This window comes from Ochotona princeps, chromosome 28, assembly GCF_030435755.1.
Source record: "Ochotona princeps isolate mOchPri1 chromosome 28, mOchPri1.hap1, whole genome shotgun sequence".
Lineage (NCBI taxonomy): Eukaryota > Metazoa > Chordata > Mammalia > Lagomorpha > Ochotonidae > Ochotona > Ochotona princeps.
The window spans coordinates 12,145,039-12,166,306 of NC_080859.1; the positions used below are offsets into that span (position 1 = coordinate 12,145,039).

Genomic DNA, 21,268 nt, shown 5'->3' on the forward strand with positions numbered 1-21,268 from the left:
CAGGGTCGGCCAAGTATGACCCTCCCAGAATACAGCTATTAGCAATATCACATAAAATAACATTTTGAAAGAATGAAATTAAAAATGAAGCCAAGGGGTCTGGTGCAATTGGCTAATCCTCTCCTTGCAAGCACCAGCATCCCATATGGATACCGGTTCATGTCCTAGCTGCTCCACTTCCCATCCAGCTTCCTGCCTGTGGCTTCGGAAAGCAGTGTAGAACGGCCCAAAACCTTGGGACCTTGCACCCACATGGGAGACCCAGAGGAGGCTCCTGGCTCCTGGCTTTGGATCAGCTCAGCTCTGGCCATTGTAGCCATTTGGGGAATGAGCCAGTGGATGGAAGATCTTTCTGTCTCTTCTCTCTGTGATCTGCCTTTCCAATAAAAAGAGATAAATATATTGAATATATTTTTTTAAAAAGGAGAGTGTGAGGAATTACTTTGAGGCAATGTGGTAGAATCAGCCAACTATTTATGTTCCTGTTAATTGTTTCTTTATTTGCTATGACTTCTTGGGTGAACTGTTTTCATCAAATGGGAGTGATCCAATTAGTCCTGTTTAAGTGAAACTTCCACAATCCTTGTTGCCTGGATACATATTCACGATGCTTCAACACATTTGTGGGAAAAATGGAATTAGACATTTAGGGGTGTCTATTTGGGGTAGCAGTTAAAATGAGAGTTGAAAAGCCTGCGTCTTGTTGTTGGAATATCTGGGTTCTAGTCCCAGTGGTACTCTGATTCTAGCTTCTGTGCCTGGGAGGCAGCAGGAGATGGTACAAATATTTGGACTCCTACCACTCACGTGGGAGACCTTCAGTGGGTTCCCAGCTCCTGGCTTACAGAGGGCCCAGTCCTGCAATTGTAGGCATTGGGACAGTGAACCCGAGGGTAGCAGAGTTCTCTGTCTGTGTGAAGCCAGTTCATGTCTCAGCTGCCCCACTGTGATCCCAGTGTCTGCTAATGGCCTGGAAAAGCAGTAGCGAATGGCCCAGGTGTTTGGGGGTCCCTGCCACCAGGTGTGAGGCCAAGAGCAACCTCCTGGCTTCAGCCTGGCCCAACTATCTGGGGCAAGGAAATAAACCAGTACCTGGAAAAATTTCTGTTTCTCCCTCTTTCTCTCTGTAACTCTGACTTTCAAATAAATCAGTCTTTTAAAACGTGAAACAGCATGTGTACTTTGGTACAAAAACTTTTTGAAGCCCCTGCATATTTTTCATGTTTTTCTGTAAAATTTTTCAAGACCTCTTTCATGCATTCATATCTTTTCTCTGACAGTGCCCTGCAGTGTCTCCACTTGGACAGATTGTGAATCTGGACTAAGTTTTAGCATCCTTGTGTCTGAACTTCTTAAAGGAACATACTTTATTCTGTTACATGTTTTTCTGATATACTGAATTACTCTGTGTATTGCTAAAGTAGATTGGGTTTTCACAAACAATGGCATTCTGTCTCTTTTCTCTGTCAAGTAGCTCTGAGTCAGAAATGCCAGCCGTCCAGTATTTCTGCACAAGCACACTCTTGGCATGTTGGATGGCAGTTCTGAGCTGGGCAGGGCTGTCAGTTCCCACGGGATGCCAGGGCATGGCCTAAAGCACTCTCACACATTGGAAGTAACCTTGGGTGGGGTACTGCCTCTTTTGGCAAAGAGCAGTTGAGCTTATTTTTTTAATAGAAATCCATAAAAATAATTATTGTTTCCAGCTTTGGAGGGCACTTTGCTTCTTTCACAAGTTGATGGCTTCAGAGCAAGGCTTTTGATTTGCACATTGGAGATTCAGGTGGAAGCTGTGTCGTCATACCACTGGCAACATGGCTGCCATTGGGCCTGTCTCCTATAGTGCTGTGTTTTCTGTGCTAAACAGTATTGACACATTGCTTTAAAAGTGACTGTAATAGTTTCTAGAAAAGATAAGATTAATTGTATTGGCACAGAGAATTAATACACTGAAGAATACCCCATTCTAGGCCTCTGCTGAGCATCCTGTGTGCTGTGATGATGTACCTTTAAGGCAGACACTCTTATTATGTCCATTTTAAAGCCTAAGAAAAACAGAGCTGTCATACTGTGTGTGTGTGTGTGAAGCTTAATTTATTTGTTTGCAAGGCTAAGTTACAGAGATGGAGAGAGAAGTCTTCCATCTGCTGGTTCATTCACAATGGCAGGGTTGAGCTGGGAGCTTCATCTGCATCCTTCAGGTGGGTGACAGGGACCATCTTCTGCTCTTCCCAGGCATGTAGGCAAGGAACTGGGTCTGAAATGGAGCAGCTAGAATAGGAACCTGCACCCATATGGGATGCTAGTGCTGCAGGAAGTAGTTTAAACCATTGCACCAAAACCCTGGCTCTTCTTGTTTCTTTAAAAAAAAAGATTAAATTGAAAGGAAGAGTGACAGAAGGAGAGAGATAGAGAAAGAGAGACATCTTTTGTTCACTGGTTTGCTCCTAAGTGCTTCCAACAGCAGGCATGTGCCATTCTGATCTCAAGAACTCTATCCTAGCCTCCCACGTGGGTGGCAAGCCACAGCTTCTAGGTCCTTCTTCTGCCTTCCCTGCGTGTGGGCAAGGAGTGGGCTTGGGAGCTGAGCAGCTGATGCCTGACTGGCACTCTGTAATGAGCTCCTGGAGTCACAAGCAGTGGCTTCACCTGCTCTCCCACCATGCCAGCCCCTGCACTGACTCTGCTGTTTTTCAGGACATGTTTAACAGCTCCAGAAAGTGACTTTCTACCAAAAGAGCCTTAGTGTGTGAAAAGTTACCACATACCAAAATCAGCCTCGGCTATTGGTCTATACTCTGGGGCCCCTGAAGCCAAGAACTATGTCTTTAAATCCCCAAAGGGTTGACCATGTTGCTTCTAGCCAGTTGCTAATTACCAGAAGTGTATTGGATCGGAAGAAAAGATTAGTCTTACCTTTATCGATAGTCCTAGGATGCTATTACATGAAAGCTGAGATTCATCCTGGATACATAGACATGGTAAAATGATGTGTATTCTTATTTGCTAGTATTTACAAATAGAGTTTTTGAAACTTAATGTCTGTCTGAAGATGAAAGAGTTAAATGATCAGCAGATATGTGAAAGGAACCCTTTGAGAGCTTTAGGATGGAGATGATATTCCAGGGGTACCTGCTCTGTGAGGACCCTCCTTTCTGGCATTGGCTGGCATCAGTTCGTGTTTTTTTTGTGCCAGCAGACATTCTCTTGTAGAAAGGACTGGCTGCCCACCCCATGACTGCTGTACCAAAGGGTTCCTCCTCACCCTAGGGCTCTGAGGTTTCCCTGGTGAACCCTGCCCCAGCACCTTGGGTGGGTGTTGCCAGCCCACCCCCCAGCAAGCTACAGGGCTTACAAGTTCCTGCAGATCATGTTCGTGTTTCTGTCTTCACCCCCTGCTCTGAGGTACAGGATGGGACAGCCGAGCCTTGAACATGAGAGTGACACGCCCAGGAATTCCTTTCTTACCTCTCATGACACATTGGTCTCAATCCGGTTTCTGATGTCATATTTGGCACCTGACAAGTGGTGGATACCTACACCTAGCTATGCAGGGGGAATCCCAGGCCCCACTTAACTCCTGCTTTTGTTCTGGTAACTCGTCTCACAGTAGTGGATGCTGCATTGCAGGTGTCTTACAAAGTCGCTTGGTCTGTCTTAAGGTGGTGATATTTCCCCCTTTGCAGCACTACTTTGGTTTTGTTTGTTGTTTGTTTTAATAACCATCTTCGTTGAGGAGGATTTTTTGACATGTTGAAATGACTTGAGTCTGCGTCTATTGAATTTATGAAGTTAACTTTGATAGACTTTTTAAATTTTCTGTTGCTAGTCCACCTGTCAGATGCCTCAATTCTTGAGCCACCCCCCATTCCTCCCTGCAACACACACACACACACACACACACACACACACACACACACACACACACACACACACACACACACACACACCCGCCCCCCCCAGTCAGTTTATCTCGATTGGATGATGAGCAGGACTCAGGTGGAGGTGACCCTGATGAGACCCTTGCCGGTGGACTTACTGATGGGCTACTGAGCATGGGTGACTGCTGTTTTGGTCAGTGTAGGGCCCTCCGACTTAGACAGCTGTGCCTACACAGTCAGGGGCTCCAGGCAATAAGCACTAGCTAGTAGGGTCATTCAGGACTAACCCTAGCCCTGATGCTCTCCCCGTTTGTGGAATTCTCCCAACCAGTATTTTATAGCTTAGAGTTTGGAAAGCACTGGTTGGCACCTTGGCTTCATAAGCTCCCTAGATAAATCCTTGCACCTGCCTTGCACCTGCACTTGGCTTCAGCTGTGCATGAAATCGTAAGAGTGCAACACATCCATAGGGGTTTGGACTTGTTTTAAAAAGATTTATTTCGTATTTGAAGGGCAGAGTGACAAAAATAAAAAGACAGATCTTCCAATGGGCTGAATTATTCTTGGGATTGTTATAGTAGCAGCCAGGCCTCAGCCAGACTGAAGCCAGGAGCCTGAAACTCCATCCTGGTCTCCCTTGTGGGTGGCAGGGGCCCAAAGATTTGGATCATCTGCTGCTGCTTTCCCAAGCACATTAGTAGGGAGCTGGATCAGAAGTGGGGCAGCTAGGACTGGAATGGGTGCTCTATTATGGGATGTAGACATTGTAAGCAGAAGCGTAACTAGCTATGCCACAGTGTCAATGCCTAGGGCTCAAAATTCTGAACCAACTGATGTTCTTGGCCCATGTCAAGAGCTACACAAGGGCCTGGACCATTCTTACTTTACTCAGAGTTGGAATCAAGGCCCTTGTGGTACACAAGCAGTACTGTCTGACCTCTGTAAGGGACTTAGGTCCTGAAACATGTGGCTTAAGTATCAAAGACATTAACCAGACCTCAGCACTTGTGGAGTTTCCCAGAATAGTGTTGTTGGAGAGAGTGGGAGAGAACGCATCAGTAAAAGACAGCAGGGGCTCAGCCTCGCAGACACGCAGTGTCTTGCTTAGCTTAACTAGGTGTGTGGCATGAAAACTAGCAGAGAATACAATTTTTGTACATTTTTCCATTACATGTGCGTTTTCTATGAACTCCTTGTTATAAAAATAAGTTATCTTTATAACAAACAAGGAGGAAAAACTTTGTGTAACTTCATTAGTAATTGTCCAAATCCCTTACTATGAACATTCTCATGTTATCACTATACTTGGTGTCTTTTTAAAATGTTACTTCAAAAGCAGAGAGATGGATGGGCACAGAGGAAAAGTACATAATTGCCAATTTATTCCCCAAGTGCCCTCAATAGCTAACGTTGGACTGGGATGGAGCCAGGACTCCAGAACTCATGGTTCTTGTGCCATGTGGGTGGCAACGACCTATCTGACGCATCATCTGCTGCTACCTACCCTGGTGTGCATTAGCAGGAAGCTGGAGTTAGGAGAAGGGCCTGGGATCCACCCCTGACCTGGGCACAGAGTCTTACCTGTGGGCCAAAGGCTCACGCCAACAATGTGTGTAGAACAGTGCGTCTGGATGGCTCAAGAGGTTGGGTGTCTGCCATCCACGTGGGAGACCCAGGAGAGGCTCGTGGTGCACCTCTGCCCATTGTGGCTGTTTGGGAAGTGAACCAGCAAATGAAGATTCTCTCTGCTTCTCTCTCTCTAACTCTAACTCTACCTTTCAAATAAGTAAGTAAATAAATAAAACCAAGTGCTTTCAGACTTGGATCTTTTCACAATACTCAAGTCAGGTTCAGAAGTGAGCTGTGCAACAGAGAAGCTGGTGACCCCAGGTTTGACAGCTCATCGTGAGGAATGGGGTTTCCGGGCCACACAGCTCATCCCTGTCTGCTTGCTGCTCTCTATGTAGCACCTGTCATCCGGAGCGGCTTGACTGCCAGGCCTATGTCAGCCCCCTCATCTGAGCAACCTTCTCCAGGGGAGGGCCCACAAGGAGTGAGTGGCTGTGTTGTTCTGGGTCTGACCTCTCACCTTCGCTGTATCTGGGGCAGCCGGGGGCAGGCACAGTTGGAATTCTTTCATGCATCAGGAGAGGCAGCAGTGTCCGCCAGTGAGGCACGAATGGACCTCCAGAACATTTTCAAACAGCTGCTTTTCTCTTGTTTGATGGCCAATCTGGGCTGTTTGTTTGTTGTGCTCCTAAGCTAGGATATAATAATAATGATTCCAGTTAGAGAAAAAAGAAGGAAGGGAGAGAGAGAGAGACAAAGAAAAAGAAAGCAAACCACTGGAAAGCCAGACTCCGCAGAGCAGTGAAAATGAAACTGTTACTTGTAGAACTGGAAGCTCCACTTCATGCCTTAGGTGGATTTTTTTTCCAAGCACTCTGGGTAGTCCCGTGTCAGAACTCATAATCAGACACTCTTAGGGTGTGGCCAGAGAGTTTATGGCCTCTCTGGTTTGTGTTTAGGATTGCAGATCATCTGTGGTTAGTGTCCCAGTTGCTAGGCAACATCAGATGTTTGTTTTGAGATCTGCTCAGAGACCAAAGTTTCCTGGTGCTCCACTTCCCAAAGCAAATAGAAAGCCAGTACTACATCTTTATCGGAAGTCTGTGGATGCCTTTTAATATATTTCATCAGTGCGTGGTATTGTCTAATCTTCCGGTTCCCTACAGGTAGTGAGCATTGCCTCATTCATCCCACCTGTTGCTCACTGAGCTCTCCCCAGTACTTTCCAATCTCTAAGTCTTGCTTAAGTGTGTTTGCTCACCTGGAACACCTGCCCAATTCCAGCATCCGTTTGCTTTTGGTAAAATCCAAATACTTTGTTTTAATGTTTGACATGAGGACGATCTTAAAACTCAGACACCATCACTCAGCCTCTCTGAGTTTGGGGTTTCTCATTTATAAAATGCATGTGATAGTATTTACCTCCCAGGATAAACTGTTACGTGAGCACCTGTGACAGTGCCTGGACACGGAAGATTCTCTCAAGTTTTCAGTTCCCAGGTGGTGACAACACGATAATACCAAACAGTCCCTGCCTCATCCGAGGCTTTCCAAGCTGTCTTCTTCTTTTTTTTTTTTTAATATTTTTAAATTTTTTCTTGGAGAGACAGATTTACAGAGAGGAAAGACAGAAAAATCTTCCAGACTCTGGATCACTCCTCAGATGGCTGCAACGGCCAGAGCCACTGAGCCGATCCATAGCTTAGAACATCTTCCAGGTCTCACATACAGGTGCAGGGTCCCAAAACATTGGGCTGTCCTCAACTGCTTTCCCAGGCCACAAACAGGGAGGTAGATAGGAAGTGGAGCAGCTGGGACTAGAACCGGCGCCCATATGGGATCCCAGCATGTGCAAAACAACGATTTAGCTACTGGGCCATCGTGCTGGGCTCCCAAGCCATTCTCTAAACCCAGATCTCAGAACTTCCTCTGCTTGTCTTCTCTAATGTACTTACGGACTCTGGATGTTGACGTCTGCTGTGATCACAGTTATAAGCTGGCAGGTGCCCTGCCCGGGACTTGCTAGCACCATGCCATGTTTTCCTCTGAAAGGCACGGCTCACCTTCGTGTACAGATTGGTCGTGCTGCTCTCAGCACATTCAGCTTTTCCGTTGTGAGTCAGCGCTGTCCTGTGTTGGATGTCTGCATCGCGGGGCTCCTTAAATGCACCATTGTTGTGCTTAATAATGAAAAGCCTCGCTACTGACAGCAAGGCAGACAGCAGACACACAGACGCACCGCACCTTTCTTTCCTGAAGTGAATGGTCCAGCGTTATAGAATGGACCTTGTGCGCGTGCAGTGCCAGGGTGTTTGTAAAGAGGTCAGTGTCTTCCTTAGCGAATAGTCCACGGGAGCTGTCTCTGTTTTGGTCCCAGTGTTTTACAGGAAGCAGCCAGGGGCTTGCAGAGGGGGTGTGTGTGTCATTCTTTGAGTTGTACAGTTTTAAGTTAATGACAAGAATGATGTCAGTGCCTAGATGCTTGAATTACATCATTCAATTAATTTTATATTGATTAATTGAAAGGCAGAGAAGAAAGAACAAAGAGAAAAAAAGGGCAAGATCTTCCTTTTGCTGGTTCACTCCTGAGATGCCCACAAAAGGCAGGGCTGGGACAGGCCCAGGCCACAAGTAGCTCAGAATTCGGTCTGAGTCTCCTGGAAGGTGGCAAGGCTCCAAGTCCCTGGACGGTCACTGGCCACCTGCCAGGGTGCATATGAAGAAGACACTAGAGTCAGAGGTGGGACTAGGTCTCAAACCTCCGACACTCTGATACAGGCTGCAGGGACCACTGCACCCAATACTACCTGCTCCCCATCCTGTTGTACATATTTGAAAGGAGAGATCTAACCAGCTGTGCTGTCAACAGATACTCATGTAACAAAACCCGCTTTAAAAAAAAAAAAGATGATTTGAAAGTCAGAGTGACAGAGCCTTCAGGGAGAGCTCAGTGGCCCATCAGCGCAGCAGGTATGATGGGTGAATATGTAGGATGGGAAGGTACTACAAGAGTGTGTTAGAGACACAGGCGATGGGAAAGGTGGGACTTGAGTGAACCAACACACGGAATTCTCTGTCGGTGTGGAGAGGCCGTGTACATTGATTGCAGGAGGATGAGTCAGGCAGCCATAGACAGCAAGATCAGAAGGTAAACGGAGGCGGGAGGTGAGCGGGAACAAGGCGTGGAAACTCGTAGAAGGCCCTGATGTCATCCAGGTGTGGGCCCAGGGTGATGAGACTGGGGAGAGGGTGTTAGTAGAAACGAAAAGGACTCGGCGGTGCTGAAGACGGGAGCCGGCTCCTGCGTGTGAATCCAGGGCTTCGAAGCAGGTGGTTTCCCTTAAGGCGCCTCCAAGCAGGGAGGTCTTCCCCATTTTACAGACAAGGGGACAGAAGTGCCAACAGGTAACGAGTTTGGATTTAGACTTGTCAGAGTGGGGATTTAAGCCTGGATCTGTGCTTTCCTCGACCTCCTGTCTTTAAAGTACAATCAGGTGGTGCGAGGAGGAGTCGCTCCCTGAAATACGACACAGCTGGCAGTGGGCGAGGAGTCAACACAATGCAGGAGAAAAGGCGGGTGTGTCCAAACTGAGGAGCACAAAGAAGTAAGCAAAGGGAAGAAACTTCCAGAAGGAAAGAGGTATGTGGAGAGAATCACCCTGGCTCGCAGTTCAACAAGGAGAGCAGGGGTCAAGCTTCATAATGAAACTGCTGTTGGGCTATTGACCAGGATCTTGGTAACCTGCCACAAACAAAGGCAGGTGCAGGTGTTGCCAGACAGGAGGGTAAGGGGCTGCCCGCCAGCTACCAGGTGGGGGAAGAAGCCAGGGCTGGGTAGAGGAGAGAGAATTTAATGGCGCGCTGCCGGCACTCTGCACTCGCTGAGCCACAGGTGGGCAGGAGGTAGGCTCCAGATAAGGCTGCATAGCTACATAGGAGGGCCTGAGACTGCCCCGGCTCCGGCCAGAAACCTGGAATGGACTGGGAGCCAAGCAGGAGAGAAAGGGCGCGCAGGAGCTGAGGGAATGACTGCGTGGTGGCTGAATCATGGAGCGGGCCTTGCAGCTCAGCCTTGCCTCGCCTCCGTAGCCCATCAAGGAGACCTACCGGGCAAGTTCCCAAGCTTCTTCACCCCCAAGTCTTGCTTCATTCTCCTCTCCTGCAGACAGCTCCAGCAGGAGTCCCCAGTGGTTAAGGACTGAAGGGCGGCCCCTGCCTGGGAGAGGTCACTGGGATCAGGGTTCTGAGATGACCTCCCATGACTGCTGCCACAGGGAGCTGAGCCAGGGCTGGCTGCTGGCAAGACTCACCTGCAAGGATTTAGATGCTAGAAAGAAAAGTTTGGTGCTTGTGTGACCGGTACATAGGGCAAGAGATGAGTGACATGGGGCCTGAAATTGGCAAGTCCGTGCTGGCCAGAGCTGGAGGTGGGGGAGGGTGGGATTGGAGATGGGGGTTCAGGCAGGGGGTGCTTCACAGGGACAATGCAGGGGTTCTGTGTGTCTGAGCAGTGTGTGGCAGAAGCCAGTGCTGGTGGCATTTTAATTGGAAATGGAGCGGGGAGTGGCATGGGGAAGTGGATCTGGGCAGAAAGGGTAGGCGAGCTGAAGGGCTGGAGTCTGGGAGAATTTTGGAGACAGAGGTGAAAGAAAACATTTTCACCTTCCAGGGCTCTTCACATGAGTAACATCTTTTCCTGAGGCCTCTGATTGCTCAGAGTGATAAGGCTCCAGATTGCTTACTGGTACAAATGAAGGAAGCCCTTCTCATTTGTTTGTTACTTCCAGAAGCTCATTCCCCAGCTACAGCTGGACCAGACTGAAGCTGGGAGTCCAGGAAATGAGTCTGGCTCTCCCACATGAGCAGCAGGGACCCAAGCACTGGGACCATCCCCTGTTGCCTCCGGAGGTGCACACTAGCAGGAAGTCAGAATGGGTAGCAAAGTCAGAAACTCAAAGCCAGCCCCACTCCTGTCATGGGCAGTGTGGGCACCCCAACAGTGTCTTAACCACTATGCCGAATTCCAGCCCCAAGGTCTAAGCGATTTTATTGACTGACGGAAAATAAGCTATCTTACTGTTTAAATCAAGGATTGAATATTCCTCTGTGTCCAGCCTACAGCTGCTCTCTTAACCAGCATTGATGTATACTGCAGCCAATGTTGTGAAGATGGTTTGGGGGGCGGGGACTGAAACTGACGAGGACGTCAGACCTGTGCTTCCTCACACTGGTCTCCTTGCTTCCAGTGGGGGAGCTGAAGTTGCAAGGAGACCTTCTGTTTCTCAGCCCTGCCCCCTCCCATGTTTGAGCTTGACTCACTGTGCATCCTTCACCCCCAGCCCACTGCGCTTTTACCATCAGCCGTGGCGTGGGCTGTGTGGGTCAGGGGAGAGAGGTCGGTATCCAGGTGCTTTGGCTCTGGGTGCGTTCCTCTGATTCCTGCCTGAATTCCAGGTTGTCTCTGGTGAGTAATGCTGCAGGTGGGGAGTGACCTGCATGGGCCCGTGAGGAGGAAGCGTGTAGTTATACAGTGCCCTTTGGTCGGCTGGCATTGTTGGTCACATTCAGGTGTTTTGGTGTTGTCAGCAACAGTGATGCCCTTTTGAACTGGCAGCCTCTGGGAATGAGGATCCACTGAGCGGTAGTCCTGCCTGAAGGGTTGTGGTTTAGAAATCAGACAGCCTGGGTGGTGGCATGCTTTCATGTCTCAAGTTCAACATGCTTGGTGCCTTAGTTAGGAAATAAAGGGCAGAAGACTGCTGGGAGCAGGGGCCATCAAGACCATGAGCTCGGTTTCCACAGTGTCCTGCCCATGCTTGGAGTAGATTGCTCCCAGTAGGCTTTTGAAAACCATCTCCTTTGTGCAATTAGCGAGGTAATTCGGGCAGTTCAAGACTTTGTGATGGTATGCCCGTTTGGATAAATCTGGGTGTTGAAAAAGTAAGTTCATGTTCCCTTAAAGATCTTCCAACTGTAAAGCAAGTTTATGTGGAGTGTTTGGTTTCAGTGGGGTTTTACGAGATTGGGGGCAGGGAGGATCATTGAAGGAATGAAGGGGACTTTGGAGCTTAAGTGGAAATGGGTACAACCTACTCTAATTGTGGAAGCAGACATACATAAATGGTATGCCTTTGGATGGCAGCTGTTGGGGGTGGGAGCAGGCAGGGCAGGGATGGGCTCCTGGCGCCTGGTGACTCAGCCTGGGAAGTGACTCAGGGCCAGGCCTGAGAGACTCAGAACACTCCTCGGTCTAGGCCTCTCCCGGTGCCGTTGGCAGGGCAGCAGCTGCTTACTGACAGCTACTCAAGAGGGCAGCGCGTGCCAGATGGAATCCCCGGGCACCGGAACCCAACGGACTCGGGTATGCAGGAGGTTTAAATGAACCAGGGCTGGAATTTGCCAAGGCAATGGTATATTTAATACTAACCAGTGTGTTGCAAGTCAGGTACTAGAATACCACAAGGGGCCTGCAAGAGTCCACACGCACAAGGGTCGCCCTCTGCTTTTGTGATGAGATCATGGTGCCCCAGGCAGCCTTAGGGGTGGCCCAAGCATCTAGCAGAGGATACGATGCAACCACTGCAGCCTCCCCCCACCTTCTCATCCTCACACAACCGAAGAGGGGTGCTTCATGCCCACCCTGGTCTATTTCCTGGAGTCATATCCTTGCTTGTTTTATTAAGAACAATGCATGAATCTTTTTGCTATTTTAGGAATAATACATTAGTAATTCTTGTGGGCTGCGTTAAGAGTAATGCCCTGATGACTTCAACAGGTATTTACACCATGCCAGGTATTTTACATGCATTGTGTCAGTCCTGTGAAAGAGATGTTATGGATCCATTTTATGTACCTGAAAAACTGAAGCTCAAAAATCACAGAGCTGGCAATTGGCAGGCCCAAGATTTGGGCCAAGTTCTGTCAAATTTCAAAGTGTTTCTGCTTTCTAAAAATAGGAAATATTACAAATATTTACTCTTACATGTACCAGACAATAATTCCTAACAATAAATTTATGAAGTTGCACTGAGGAAAAATTTATTATCTTCAATTGCTCATTAAATTTAAATAAGTTGTTACAGATTATTTAATAAACAGTCCAGTTGGAGTTGGAACCTATATGGTCTAGTTTGTAATCACATAGGCAACACCACCTACTAGACTTATTAAAAATGGATGTATGGGCTGGCACAGTGGCTCAACAAGGTTACACCTCTATCTGCAAATATTGGCATCCCGTATGGGCACTGGTTGGTGTCCCAGCTCCCTGCTTGTGACCTGAGAAAGCAGCAGAGAATGACCCCAGTGGTTGGGCCCCTGCTCCCATGTAAGAGACCTGCAAGAAACTCCATGATTCAGATTAGTTCAGCTCTGGCCATGGCAGCTATGTGGAGAGTGAACCAGAGAGATTTTTCTCCTTCTCTTTGTAAATCTTTCAAATAAAAACAGATTTTTAAAAAGCTGATTGATTGTGAACAACATCAAAGTGCCTATCTGTTCACACTGCAAATGGCCTACAATGACCCCGCCAAGCCTGACCTAGGCCGGGCCAAAGCCAGGGGCTGGGAGCTCTATCTGGGTCTTCCACACGGATAACGGGAACCCACCTGCTTGGGCCATCACCTACTGCCAGTTGGGATCTGTGTCAGCAGGAAGCTGGAATGAGGAACAGAGCAGGTTAGCAAACCCAGCCATTGCACTGCGGGGTATGGATGACACAGTGGTGCCTGACACACAGCACGTGCCCCCGTTTGTGTGCATGGTGCTGCATGTATAAGCACGGTGAAGAACTATGGGCAGTGTGGTGCAGAGAACTATGTAGCTCATGGCTTACATGGAGTCAAGCTTTGTGCCTCCTTCCTTTTTAGGTGTCAGCTTCCCCTGGTGCAGCCAGCAAGCCCGCCAGCATGAATCCTACGGGAGCCAAGGTAAGGGGCCCTTCCAGGGTCACTCAGGCCAGCTGACTTCTGTTGCATGTGCTGTAAAGCCTATCAAGTGTGGACTGGTTGTAGACAGATGTTTTTGTGTCCCTGGAAGCTCAAGTGATGGGGATAAACATTTCCTTCCTGGTTGGTGCGAAGACATGGCTTCCCAGTGTTCACCTCAGACATCAACTATACACACCTACCTAGGTCAGGAATAAGTGGTCACCCGGTGGTCACTGTGGTCCCAGAGGCCGGAGGGTTTTCCTTGAAGATCATCAATGCAAGTGCCTGCCTTCCTCTTAATTAACAGGAAACCATAAACCTTTACCTCAGCAGTTTTATGCTGGACATTTAAGAATCCACATAAAACCAGGAAAGGTTGGACCCAGCACAATGGCTCAGTGGCTTAACCCTTGCATTACAAGCACCTGAATCCCACATGGGTGCCAGTTCGTGTCCCAGCTGCTCCACTTCCCATCCAGCTCCCTGCTCGTGGCCTGGGAAAGCAGTCGAGGATGGCAATTGGCACCTGCATGGGAGACCCAAAGGGAGCTGCTGGCTCCTGTCTTCAGATCAGCTTAGCTCTGGCTATTGTGGCCACTTGGGGAGTGAACCAGCAGATGAAAGATCTTTCTCTCTATCTCTACTTGTCTCTGTAAATCTGATCTTCCTTTCCAATAAAAGTAAATAAATCCTTAAAGTAAAAAGAAAAAAAACATACAAAGGCTATAGTTAAGTGAACTTGGAAGAGAGTGAACTAGACATTGGTTATCAGATGTCCCCCAAAGTTTGTTTCTGAAATCTGAGTCAGGTAGGGTATGGGCAAAATCTTTTCAAGCTCTCTTTGGGTTTCATTATAATTATACTCTGGCCTTTAGGAGGGAGAAGCTAAGATGGTGTTTGATACATGGTGAGCCCAGTCCCGAACCCCTTGGTCCAAGGAGCCCAAGACCCTCTCTTTAAGTCACAATGGTGTCCAGGTGCTGATGTTGGGAAGGGTTTGGGGGAGGAGAGTAAACAAGCAGCATTGCTATTTCTCACCCCATGGCCTTTTTTTTTTTTTTTTTTTTTTTTGGTCAGGGGAGGAAAGGCAGATATACAGAGAGAAGGAGATACAGAGAGAAAGATCTTTCATCTGCTGGCTCATGCCCCAAGCAGCCACAACGACCAGAGCTGAGCCAATCCAAAGCCAGGAGCCTCTTCTAGGTCTCCCATGTGGGTGCAGGGTCCCAAGACTTTGGACCATCCTCATCTGCTTTCTCAGGCCACAGGCAGAGAGCTGGATAAGAAGTGGGGCCGCCGGGATTAGAACTGATGTCCATATGGGATCCTGACACATGCAAGGCAAAGACTTGAGGCAGTAAGCTACCGCGCTGAACCCTCACCCCATGTCTTGAACCAAATTCTTCAGTTCTCTTAGGAGCCAACCCAGACACGTCATTATTCAATTAAATTGTTTGGTTTAAATTGTCTTCTGCCTGACACAGTACCATATAGCCCCCAGTGGTGTCTACCCCAGGGGAGTGGGGCACCATCGCTGAGTCCTATGCAGGGACTCTTGGCTTCATCTTAAGCAGTGCTTAGAGTATTGCAAGAATCTGGCAACAATATTGTCTCATTATGTAAACTCTCAAAAAATGTCATTTAGTAATCATTTAAATTTCTTAAATTCCCTACTCTGGGTTCACTCCAAATGTTCACAATTGCCGGAACTAGGCAAGGCTGCAGCCAGGAGCCTGAAGCTCCATCCGCGTCTCTGACATGGGTGTCTGGGACTCAACACCTGAGCTTCGCAGGGTTAGGAGGAAGCTGGAATCAGAAGCAGAAATAAGACTCAAAGCCAGGCATCCCAGAGTCAGTTGCAGGCACCCCAAGAGGCAACTCAAGTGCTATTCAAACACCTGTCCCTTGTTTTAATGTCAGTTATAATAACATTTTTTATATTTTGTTTCCAAAATACATGTTATGTAATCCATAATTGTTAGTTATCACTGCCTGCTTATATCAAACTTAATCTCTAAAACTTTTACTTTAATCCTGAAATAAAAGATGATAGGAGAAGCCTCTCTGAAAGAGGTCTCTGTAAACTTAGAGCCCATGAAAACTAAAGAGGTGAAAAGAGCCAGAGCAGAGTTCTTTTCCTTTTGGTTTCCTTTTAACCTGTGGCCTGATTGCAACCCCCTGTGCCTTAGCTGGAAGACTCCTCTGTAAGCGTGCTGTGCTTTTTGAGAGCAAATGTCAGCAGGCTCAGGCCATGGCTTAGCCTGAATCGTGACGATTCTTGGCACTCCTCTGAGCCAGAGAAAGAGAGAAACATTCAGAGGGAGACTGAAACAGGATGCGCATAGTGTGGTGTCGCCAGGTGGACTCCTGGCCATTTTTGGCCCGAACGCTCTCTCACTGTGGAGTCCAGTCCCACTCTTCTGGTTAGCCACGTCACCTTCCTGGGTCTCAGTGTTTGACGCCTCTGACAGACTCCTCAGTCGCCTCACATAGATGCCTGTGAGTTCCACCAGCATGTGTTTCCAGACATGTGAGCTTTGGGAAATGGATGCTCATTCAACATAATACCCTTCCTGTATCCTTGACGTGATATACAGTTTTCAGGTAGAAAGCAGCCTGGCTCTCCAGGCACATGATACAGCTCAATCAGTGTTTGATTTGTTGTTGGTGTTGTTGTTTTAAGGTTTATTTTTCTTTGAAAGGCAGAGCTGTAGATGAAGAAGGAAGAGACAGAGCTCTTCCATCTCCTGGTTCACTCCCCAAAGGGTTGTATCACCAAGGTCTGGGCCAGGCCAAAACAAGGAGCCCAGGGCCAGTGTTGGGCAGGTAAAACCTCTGCCTGCGGCAGCATATCCCAGTGGACATCATTTTGAGTCCTGGCTACTTCACTTCTGATCCAGCTCTCTGCTAACGCACCTGGGAAGGCAAAGAAGATGGCCCAAGTGCTTGGGCTGCCTTCGTCTGCCCTTCCAGATGTGTTAGCTGGCAGCTGGGTTGGAAGTGGCGCAGATAGGGTTTACGCTCTGAGATGCCAGCATTGCAACTGGTGGCCTAACCAATCAGTGTTCTGTGTCTCTTGTCCTGGTGAAAGGTGCCCTGCCTGGGGAACCTTGTATCATGATACCGTTGCCAGACAGTCTGGCTTGGGACCCCTGTTCTACACGGATGTTAACGTTGGACAGCCACTGTTTGCTTTGGTTCCTTTAGAGCGTACTTTGGAGGAAGGTGTTAACAGTTATCTCACAGGACTGTATAAGATGCATGTATTGGACAGGAGTAGGGGCTGGTGCTTAGAACAGATCATTGGCCAATCCTGGCAGGAGCACAGAGCAGAGATTGAGAACAGAACCCAGGAGACCACGTGGTGGCCTTGGGAAATTACTGAAATTCTTTAACCTCAATTTCTCAACATTTTCCTGTTGAGAATAACAGCTTTCTTACAATGTTATGAGGTCTGAGTTGACACAGTCAAACTTTGAACAGCCCCTAGTAACTAATAGGAGATTAATAGGCATTAGTTGCCGTCAGCATCATCATGATGTTCAGCATCACCACTACTGAAGATAAACTTGACAGTTACCTGGCACAAATGCACACTGTTACAGCCTCTTTGTGAGCATGCATTAATTTGGGTGGTAGAATTCTCCCGTGCAAATCCTTGATTGCTGAGTTATGAATTGGGAGCTATTAATAAATTCCGATCATGCCACTACCAGTTGGCATAATTTCCTTGTTAATCATTTAATAGATTTCACTTATATAAACTAACAAATAGTTGTGTCAATGGAAGCTCTTTAGCAAGGATGTCAATGTAAAAAAAATCTAAAAAATACCAAAAAAAAACCCCTTTAGAAACAGTTCTTTGATCATGAACTTGCTTTCCTTCCCATACTAGTAAGCAAAAAACAAGATAAACTAAGAAGATATTTGACTTTAGCCTGTTCAGATAACAGAATTTTAAAAATACAGAATTTGTGATGACAATGTTAACTGGATGAAAGGGGAAAAACTGACAGGAAGGCTTAGCCTTAATGTGTCATCTCTGAAGAACTCATCAACTCCTATTCCTGTTTGGTTGTCTCACAGATATGTGTGTGTATATATAATATATATGTTTACAGAATTGGCCCTTTTTTTTTTACACCAGTAACTTTTTGTTGGGTAGTTAAAACTATGTAAAATATCACATGAACTGATTTAAAATCTACTCCTTTAGAAAGAAAGATTCTTAGGGCTTTTAGATGAAATCTCTCCAACCAATACTGTGGCCTGCACTGCAAAAATCCACACCCATGAGGTGTGTACAAGATTGTTTTAAGGTTCTCTTGACAGAATTTCAGAAAACTTTTTGACAACAACTGTGACTCTTTTTCACCAAACCCTGGCATTGGAAATAGAGATAGGAAATTATGACTCAGGTAGTCACATGTCAGAAGGAAAAGGAAACGGAAGTGAATGCCATTGCTGGCAGCCTTTACTGAAACACATAAACCCAAACTGAAATATTTGTGTAGAACTGAGATTTTTAGTGCATCTACTTTGTAGGTCTTATACAAAAGGTTTTTTAAAAGTTCATGGAATGCTTAATAAGAATAAACTTGGCAGGGATTTTTTTTAATACAACACCAAAATAATCACATATTTAATTCCATTTTCCATGAACTTTTTTCAACAGCCTTGGCTCAGATACATTGAGTAGCTACAATGGATTAGTCAGCTGGTTTTTTGTATGTTTATGCATTTAGCCTCACCTAGACACGCAGTGTATTTGACTGTTGGCCAACACAGTTACCCTGGGGGCTGTGCTCTTCATATTAGGCTGTTCCAGTCCACAAACAGGTGGAAGGACCACATTCTCCTGACAAGAAGAGACACAGAAGACAGGTGACGGGTGCCTTACCCAAGAGCATCTCTGTTTACTAATTGCCATCTTAGCAGCTGCTCAGCACCGCTTATCCCGACCCATCACAGAGCGTGCATGGGCTCAGCCACCTGTCAGTCACACGCCAGCACTCAAGCATGTCTCGCTGCTTTCTGTACCTTCCATCTGTCATCATCCCGTTACGTCACCGGAACTCACAGGGAGTATTGCCCTGGTTGAAAAAAAGACCACAGTAGCAGCTTTAGAGGAGGAAGACTTTTACTTCACGTGCTTGCTAATTAACTGTCATAATAACATGAATACTTTTTCCATCTCTTTAATGCATACAGCAAGTTAAGATGTAGTTACAACCTGGAGAGGCAGGAGGATTCACATGCTCTTATCAGAAAAGTGACAAATTCCATTCCGAAAGTCTATCAAACCTAAATCATTGAGTTTATAATTAAGATCAGCACTTCTGCACTTCTTTGTTGAAGAAAATCTGTCATGTCTCTCTTCCTCTCACCTCTCCTTTTTCTCTTCATTTAGACTGCAAAAACAGAGAAGTCACAACCAACCCAGGTAAGTGACTTATGTCCGCTGGTGAGTTACTCAAGGTTCTTTCTAACAATGATGAACACCCAGGTTGCTACATCCGTGTTCCTGAGTGAGTAAGGGATTTATCAGCAATGCAAACCATTTCTTGGAATGCCTTTTTGCATAGGCTTATACAGGGTATGTATACAGATTGGATAACATTAAGTCTGCATATTGTCTACAAAAAAACCCATAAAAAGTTTTATGGATGAAAACTGTATGTGAGAAGGTATTTTGAAATCTGGGTGTTTCTTGGAGGGGAAGTAGGTGTCTTAGCAAAGAGGAACAGAGGCGGGCTGAGGAGGGTGGTGAGCAAACGTAATGGTTCGGGGAGGCAGCAGGGGTGGTGTGGGGAAGGGGCACTGGTCAGCTGGGAGGCTGGCCGAGCTGGGCCGGTGTGCAGGAGATCGCACTGACTTGCCTTAGGGAACTTCCTCTCAAACTCATGGTGAAAGCCACTCCCTCCCAGGGACAGACACGGACCCCAGAGGCTCCGGGCAGCGCTGGCGTCTCTCCCTGGCAGGGTGCCATACCATGTTTTTTTTTTTTTGAGCATCTGAGCAGTTAAACTGATAAGATCTTAAGGTTTGCTCCCGGAGGCACCGAGGTACTTTGGACTGAAGTGCAGTAAAGTGAGAGAGAGGGTGAGGTCAGGGGATGAAAGGTGAGGTTTGTCTGATTTTTTGCACAACACTCCCTGTTGGCCCGTGAGGGTAGTGGTTGTTCAGTGTATTGTGGAGTGAAGGATCCGGCAGTTGGGGGCAAGAGGGTGCCCTACTCCCCATGTAAATGCTTTAAATTATCTACTGTATCGTCAAAGAACTGGCTTCCTGGTGATATGACCCTCACTGCCTGGAGCCAGGAGGAAACGTTGTAAACCATAACACTGAACATTGTAAACCATGACACTCCTGTAAAGGCAGATTCAGTTTCTAGAATAGAAACTGTCAAACTCCACAGTGAGTGTAGATAGACCCACAGCAAACGGTTTATCCACGTGCGTTGTGCAGTACAGCCAGTGGTCACTGAGAGATGCACTTAACTGAAGCCATCGTCCTCCATAAAATATGAGCTGGTCATTATCCTCTGTTGGCCGCCATTGCTGGAGGTGGTTACTAGGGTGACTGTGGGCCATACAGTTTGTGCCTGCCTCTCTGATCTGAGAAAGCAGAGATGCAGTTGCAAGTTTGGTCTTGAGTCCAGTGGAAAATAGGGAAGCAGCTGGGCTCCAACGTGCCTGAGTTTTCAATCCTTTAACTTTCACAGACCACCGATGGTCCCGAGAAAAAGCCCCGAGAAGCTAAGCCAAAGGAACAACCCGAGGTGAGTGTGGGGGGACGGCGTGGGGTGCGGAGCAGTTACAGTCTCTCAGGGGTTAACCAGTCCCAGCACAGCATGGCTGCCCATGCGTTGTTTTGTTTCGACCGAGATGGTGCCACCGTGTGGCCATAGCAGTGTTTACAGCTCGCTCGTGATTATTGCCAATTTCGGGCACAGCGAGTTTCATTGTTTTCAATTTTGTCCTTGAAGTGAAATTTTAATCACCTAACATTGCACCCATCCTGATTCATGTAACTCAGAACCCTAAACAGCACAAGCATTAGGAGCAGTTTTTGCTGTATCTGGAAAAGCATCCGTGTCCTGTTGGAAGCTGCCGTGTTGCTAACAGCACCTCTCATGTTTGTGTGCATGAAATGTGTGTGCTTTCAGCCAAAAAGCTCTTCTAGACACACATCCGAGCAAGGAAGCAAGGATGGTTCTAAGGAGAAGGAGCCGTCTGCACCAGAGAAAGCAGCAGAGCCAAAGGTAAAGAAAGCAGGTTGAAGACAAGAAGATGCCGACTTCCCCAGCTAATGACGTGGCGCTTCCCTCCTCCCCCCGGGATGTGGGACTTGCTCCGTGGTGACTTGGGATTGACGTGTTCCAGTTCTATTAGACTTTGTTTTTGCAAATAGCTTGTGGAAACCAGGCCAGCGAAGACCTGAGACGGGCAGCAGGTGGTATGGGTGGGTGGAGTATGCCGTTGCCCTCCTCGCGCTGCCCAGCAGTGGCAGCCCTGCCCACAAGTCAGGAGGCTCCGCTGAGTCACAACAGAAATGCCTGAGGGAGAGGCTGTCCCCTGGGACCCTCGGCACGTGTGCCTGGGGACGCATGTCCTGCATTGTATATCTCTGTGAGTATGAGTCTTCAAGACATTTTGGGGAGAGCATGCGTTTACAGAGGTTTGCTGTGGAAGAGAGAAGCTGACAGGCCCCCAAATCAGAAATTGATTGCATAGTTGACCAGCTGAGGGGAGTTGGCTTTGAGCCGCGGAAATGTCTAGAACTTTGTGAGCAGGCATGGGAGGTGAGAAGTAGGCCTGCTCACAGCTGTGCATGCCTGAGCGTAATATCTGTGACCCATGGGTTAAGTGTGTCCATGTGTGAATATTG

General features: G+C 47.4%; 1 protein-coding gene across 1 annotated transcript in view; it reads left to right on the forward strand.

Annotated features, from left to right (window-relative positions):
• The window catches only part of CAST (calpastatin), an 81,444-nt gene that overhangs the window by 28,604 nt on the left and 31,572 nt on the right, over window positions 1-21,268 (forward strand). Inside the window, exons 5-9 of the mRNA XM_058656420.1 lie at window positions 13,319-13,378; window positions 18,218-18,262; window positions 18,789-18,821; window positions 20,103-20,159; window positions 20,547-20,642. Of these exons, the coding sequence (XP_058512403.1) occupies window positions 13,319-13,378; window positions 18,218-18,262; window positions 18,789-18,821; window positions 20,103-20,159; window positions 20,547-20,642 (291 nt within the window). The remainder of the gene's footprint in view (window positions 1-13,318; window positions 13,379-18,217; window positions 18,263-18,788; window positions 18,822-20,102; window positions 20,160-20,546; window positions 20,643-21,268) is intronic.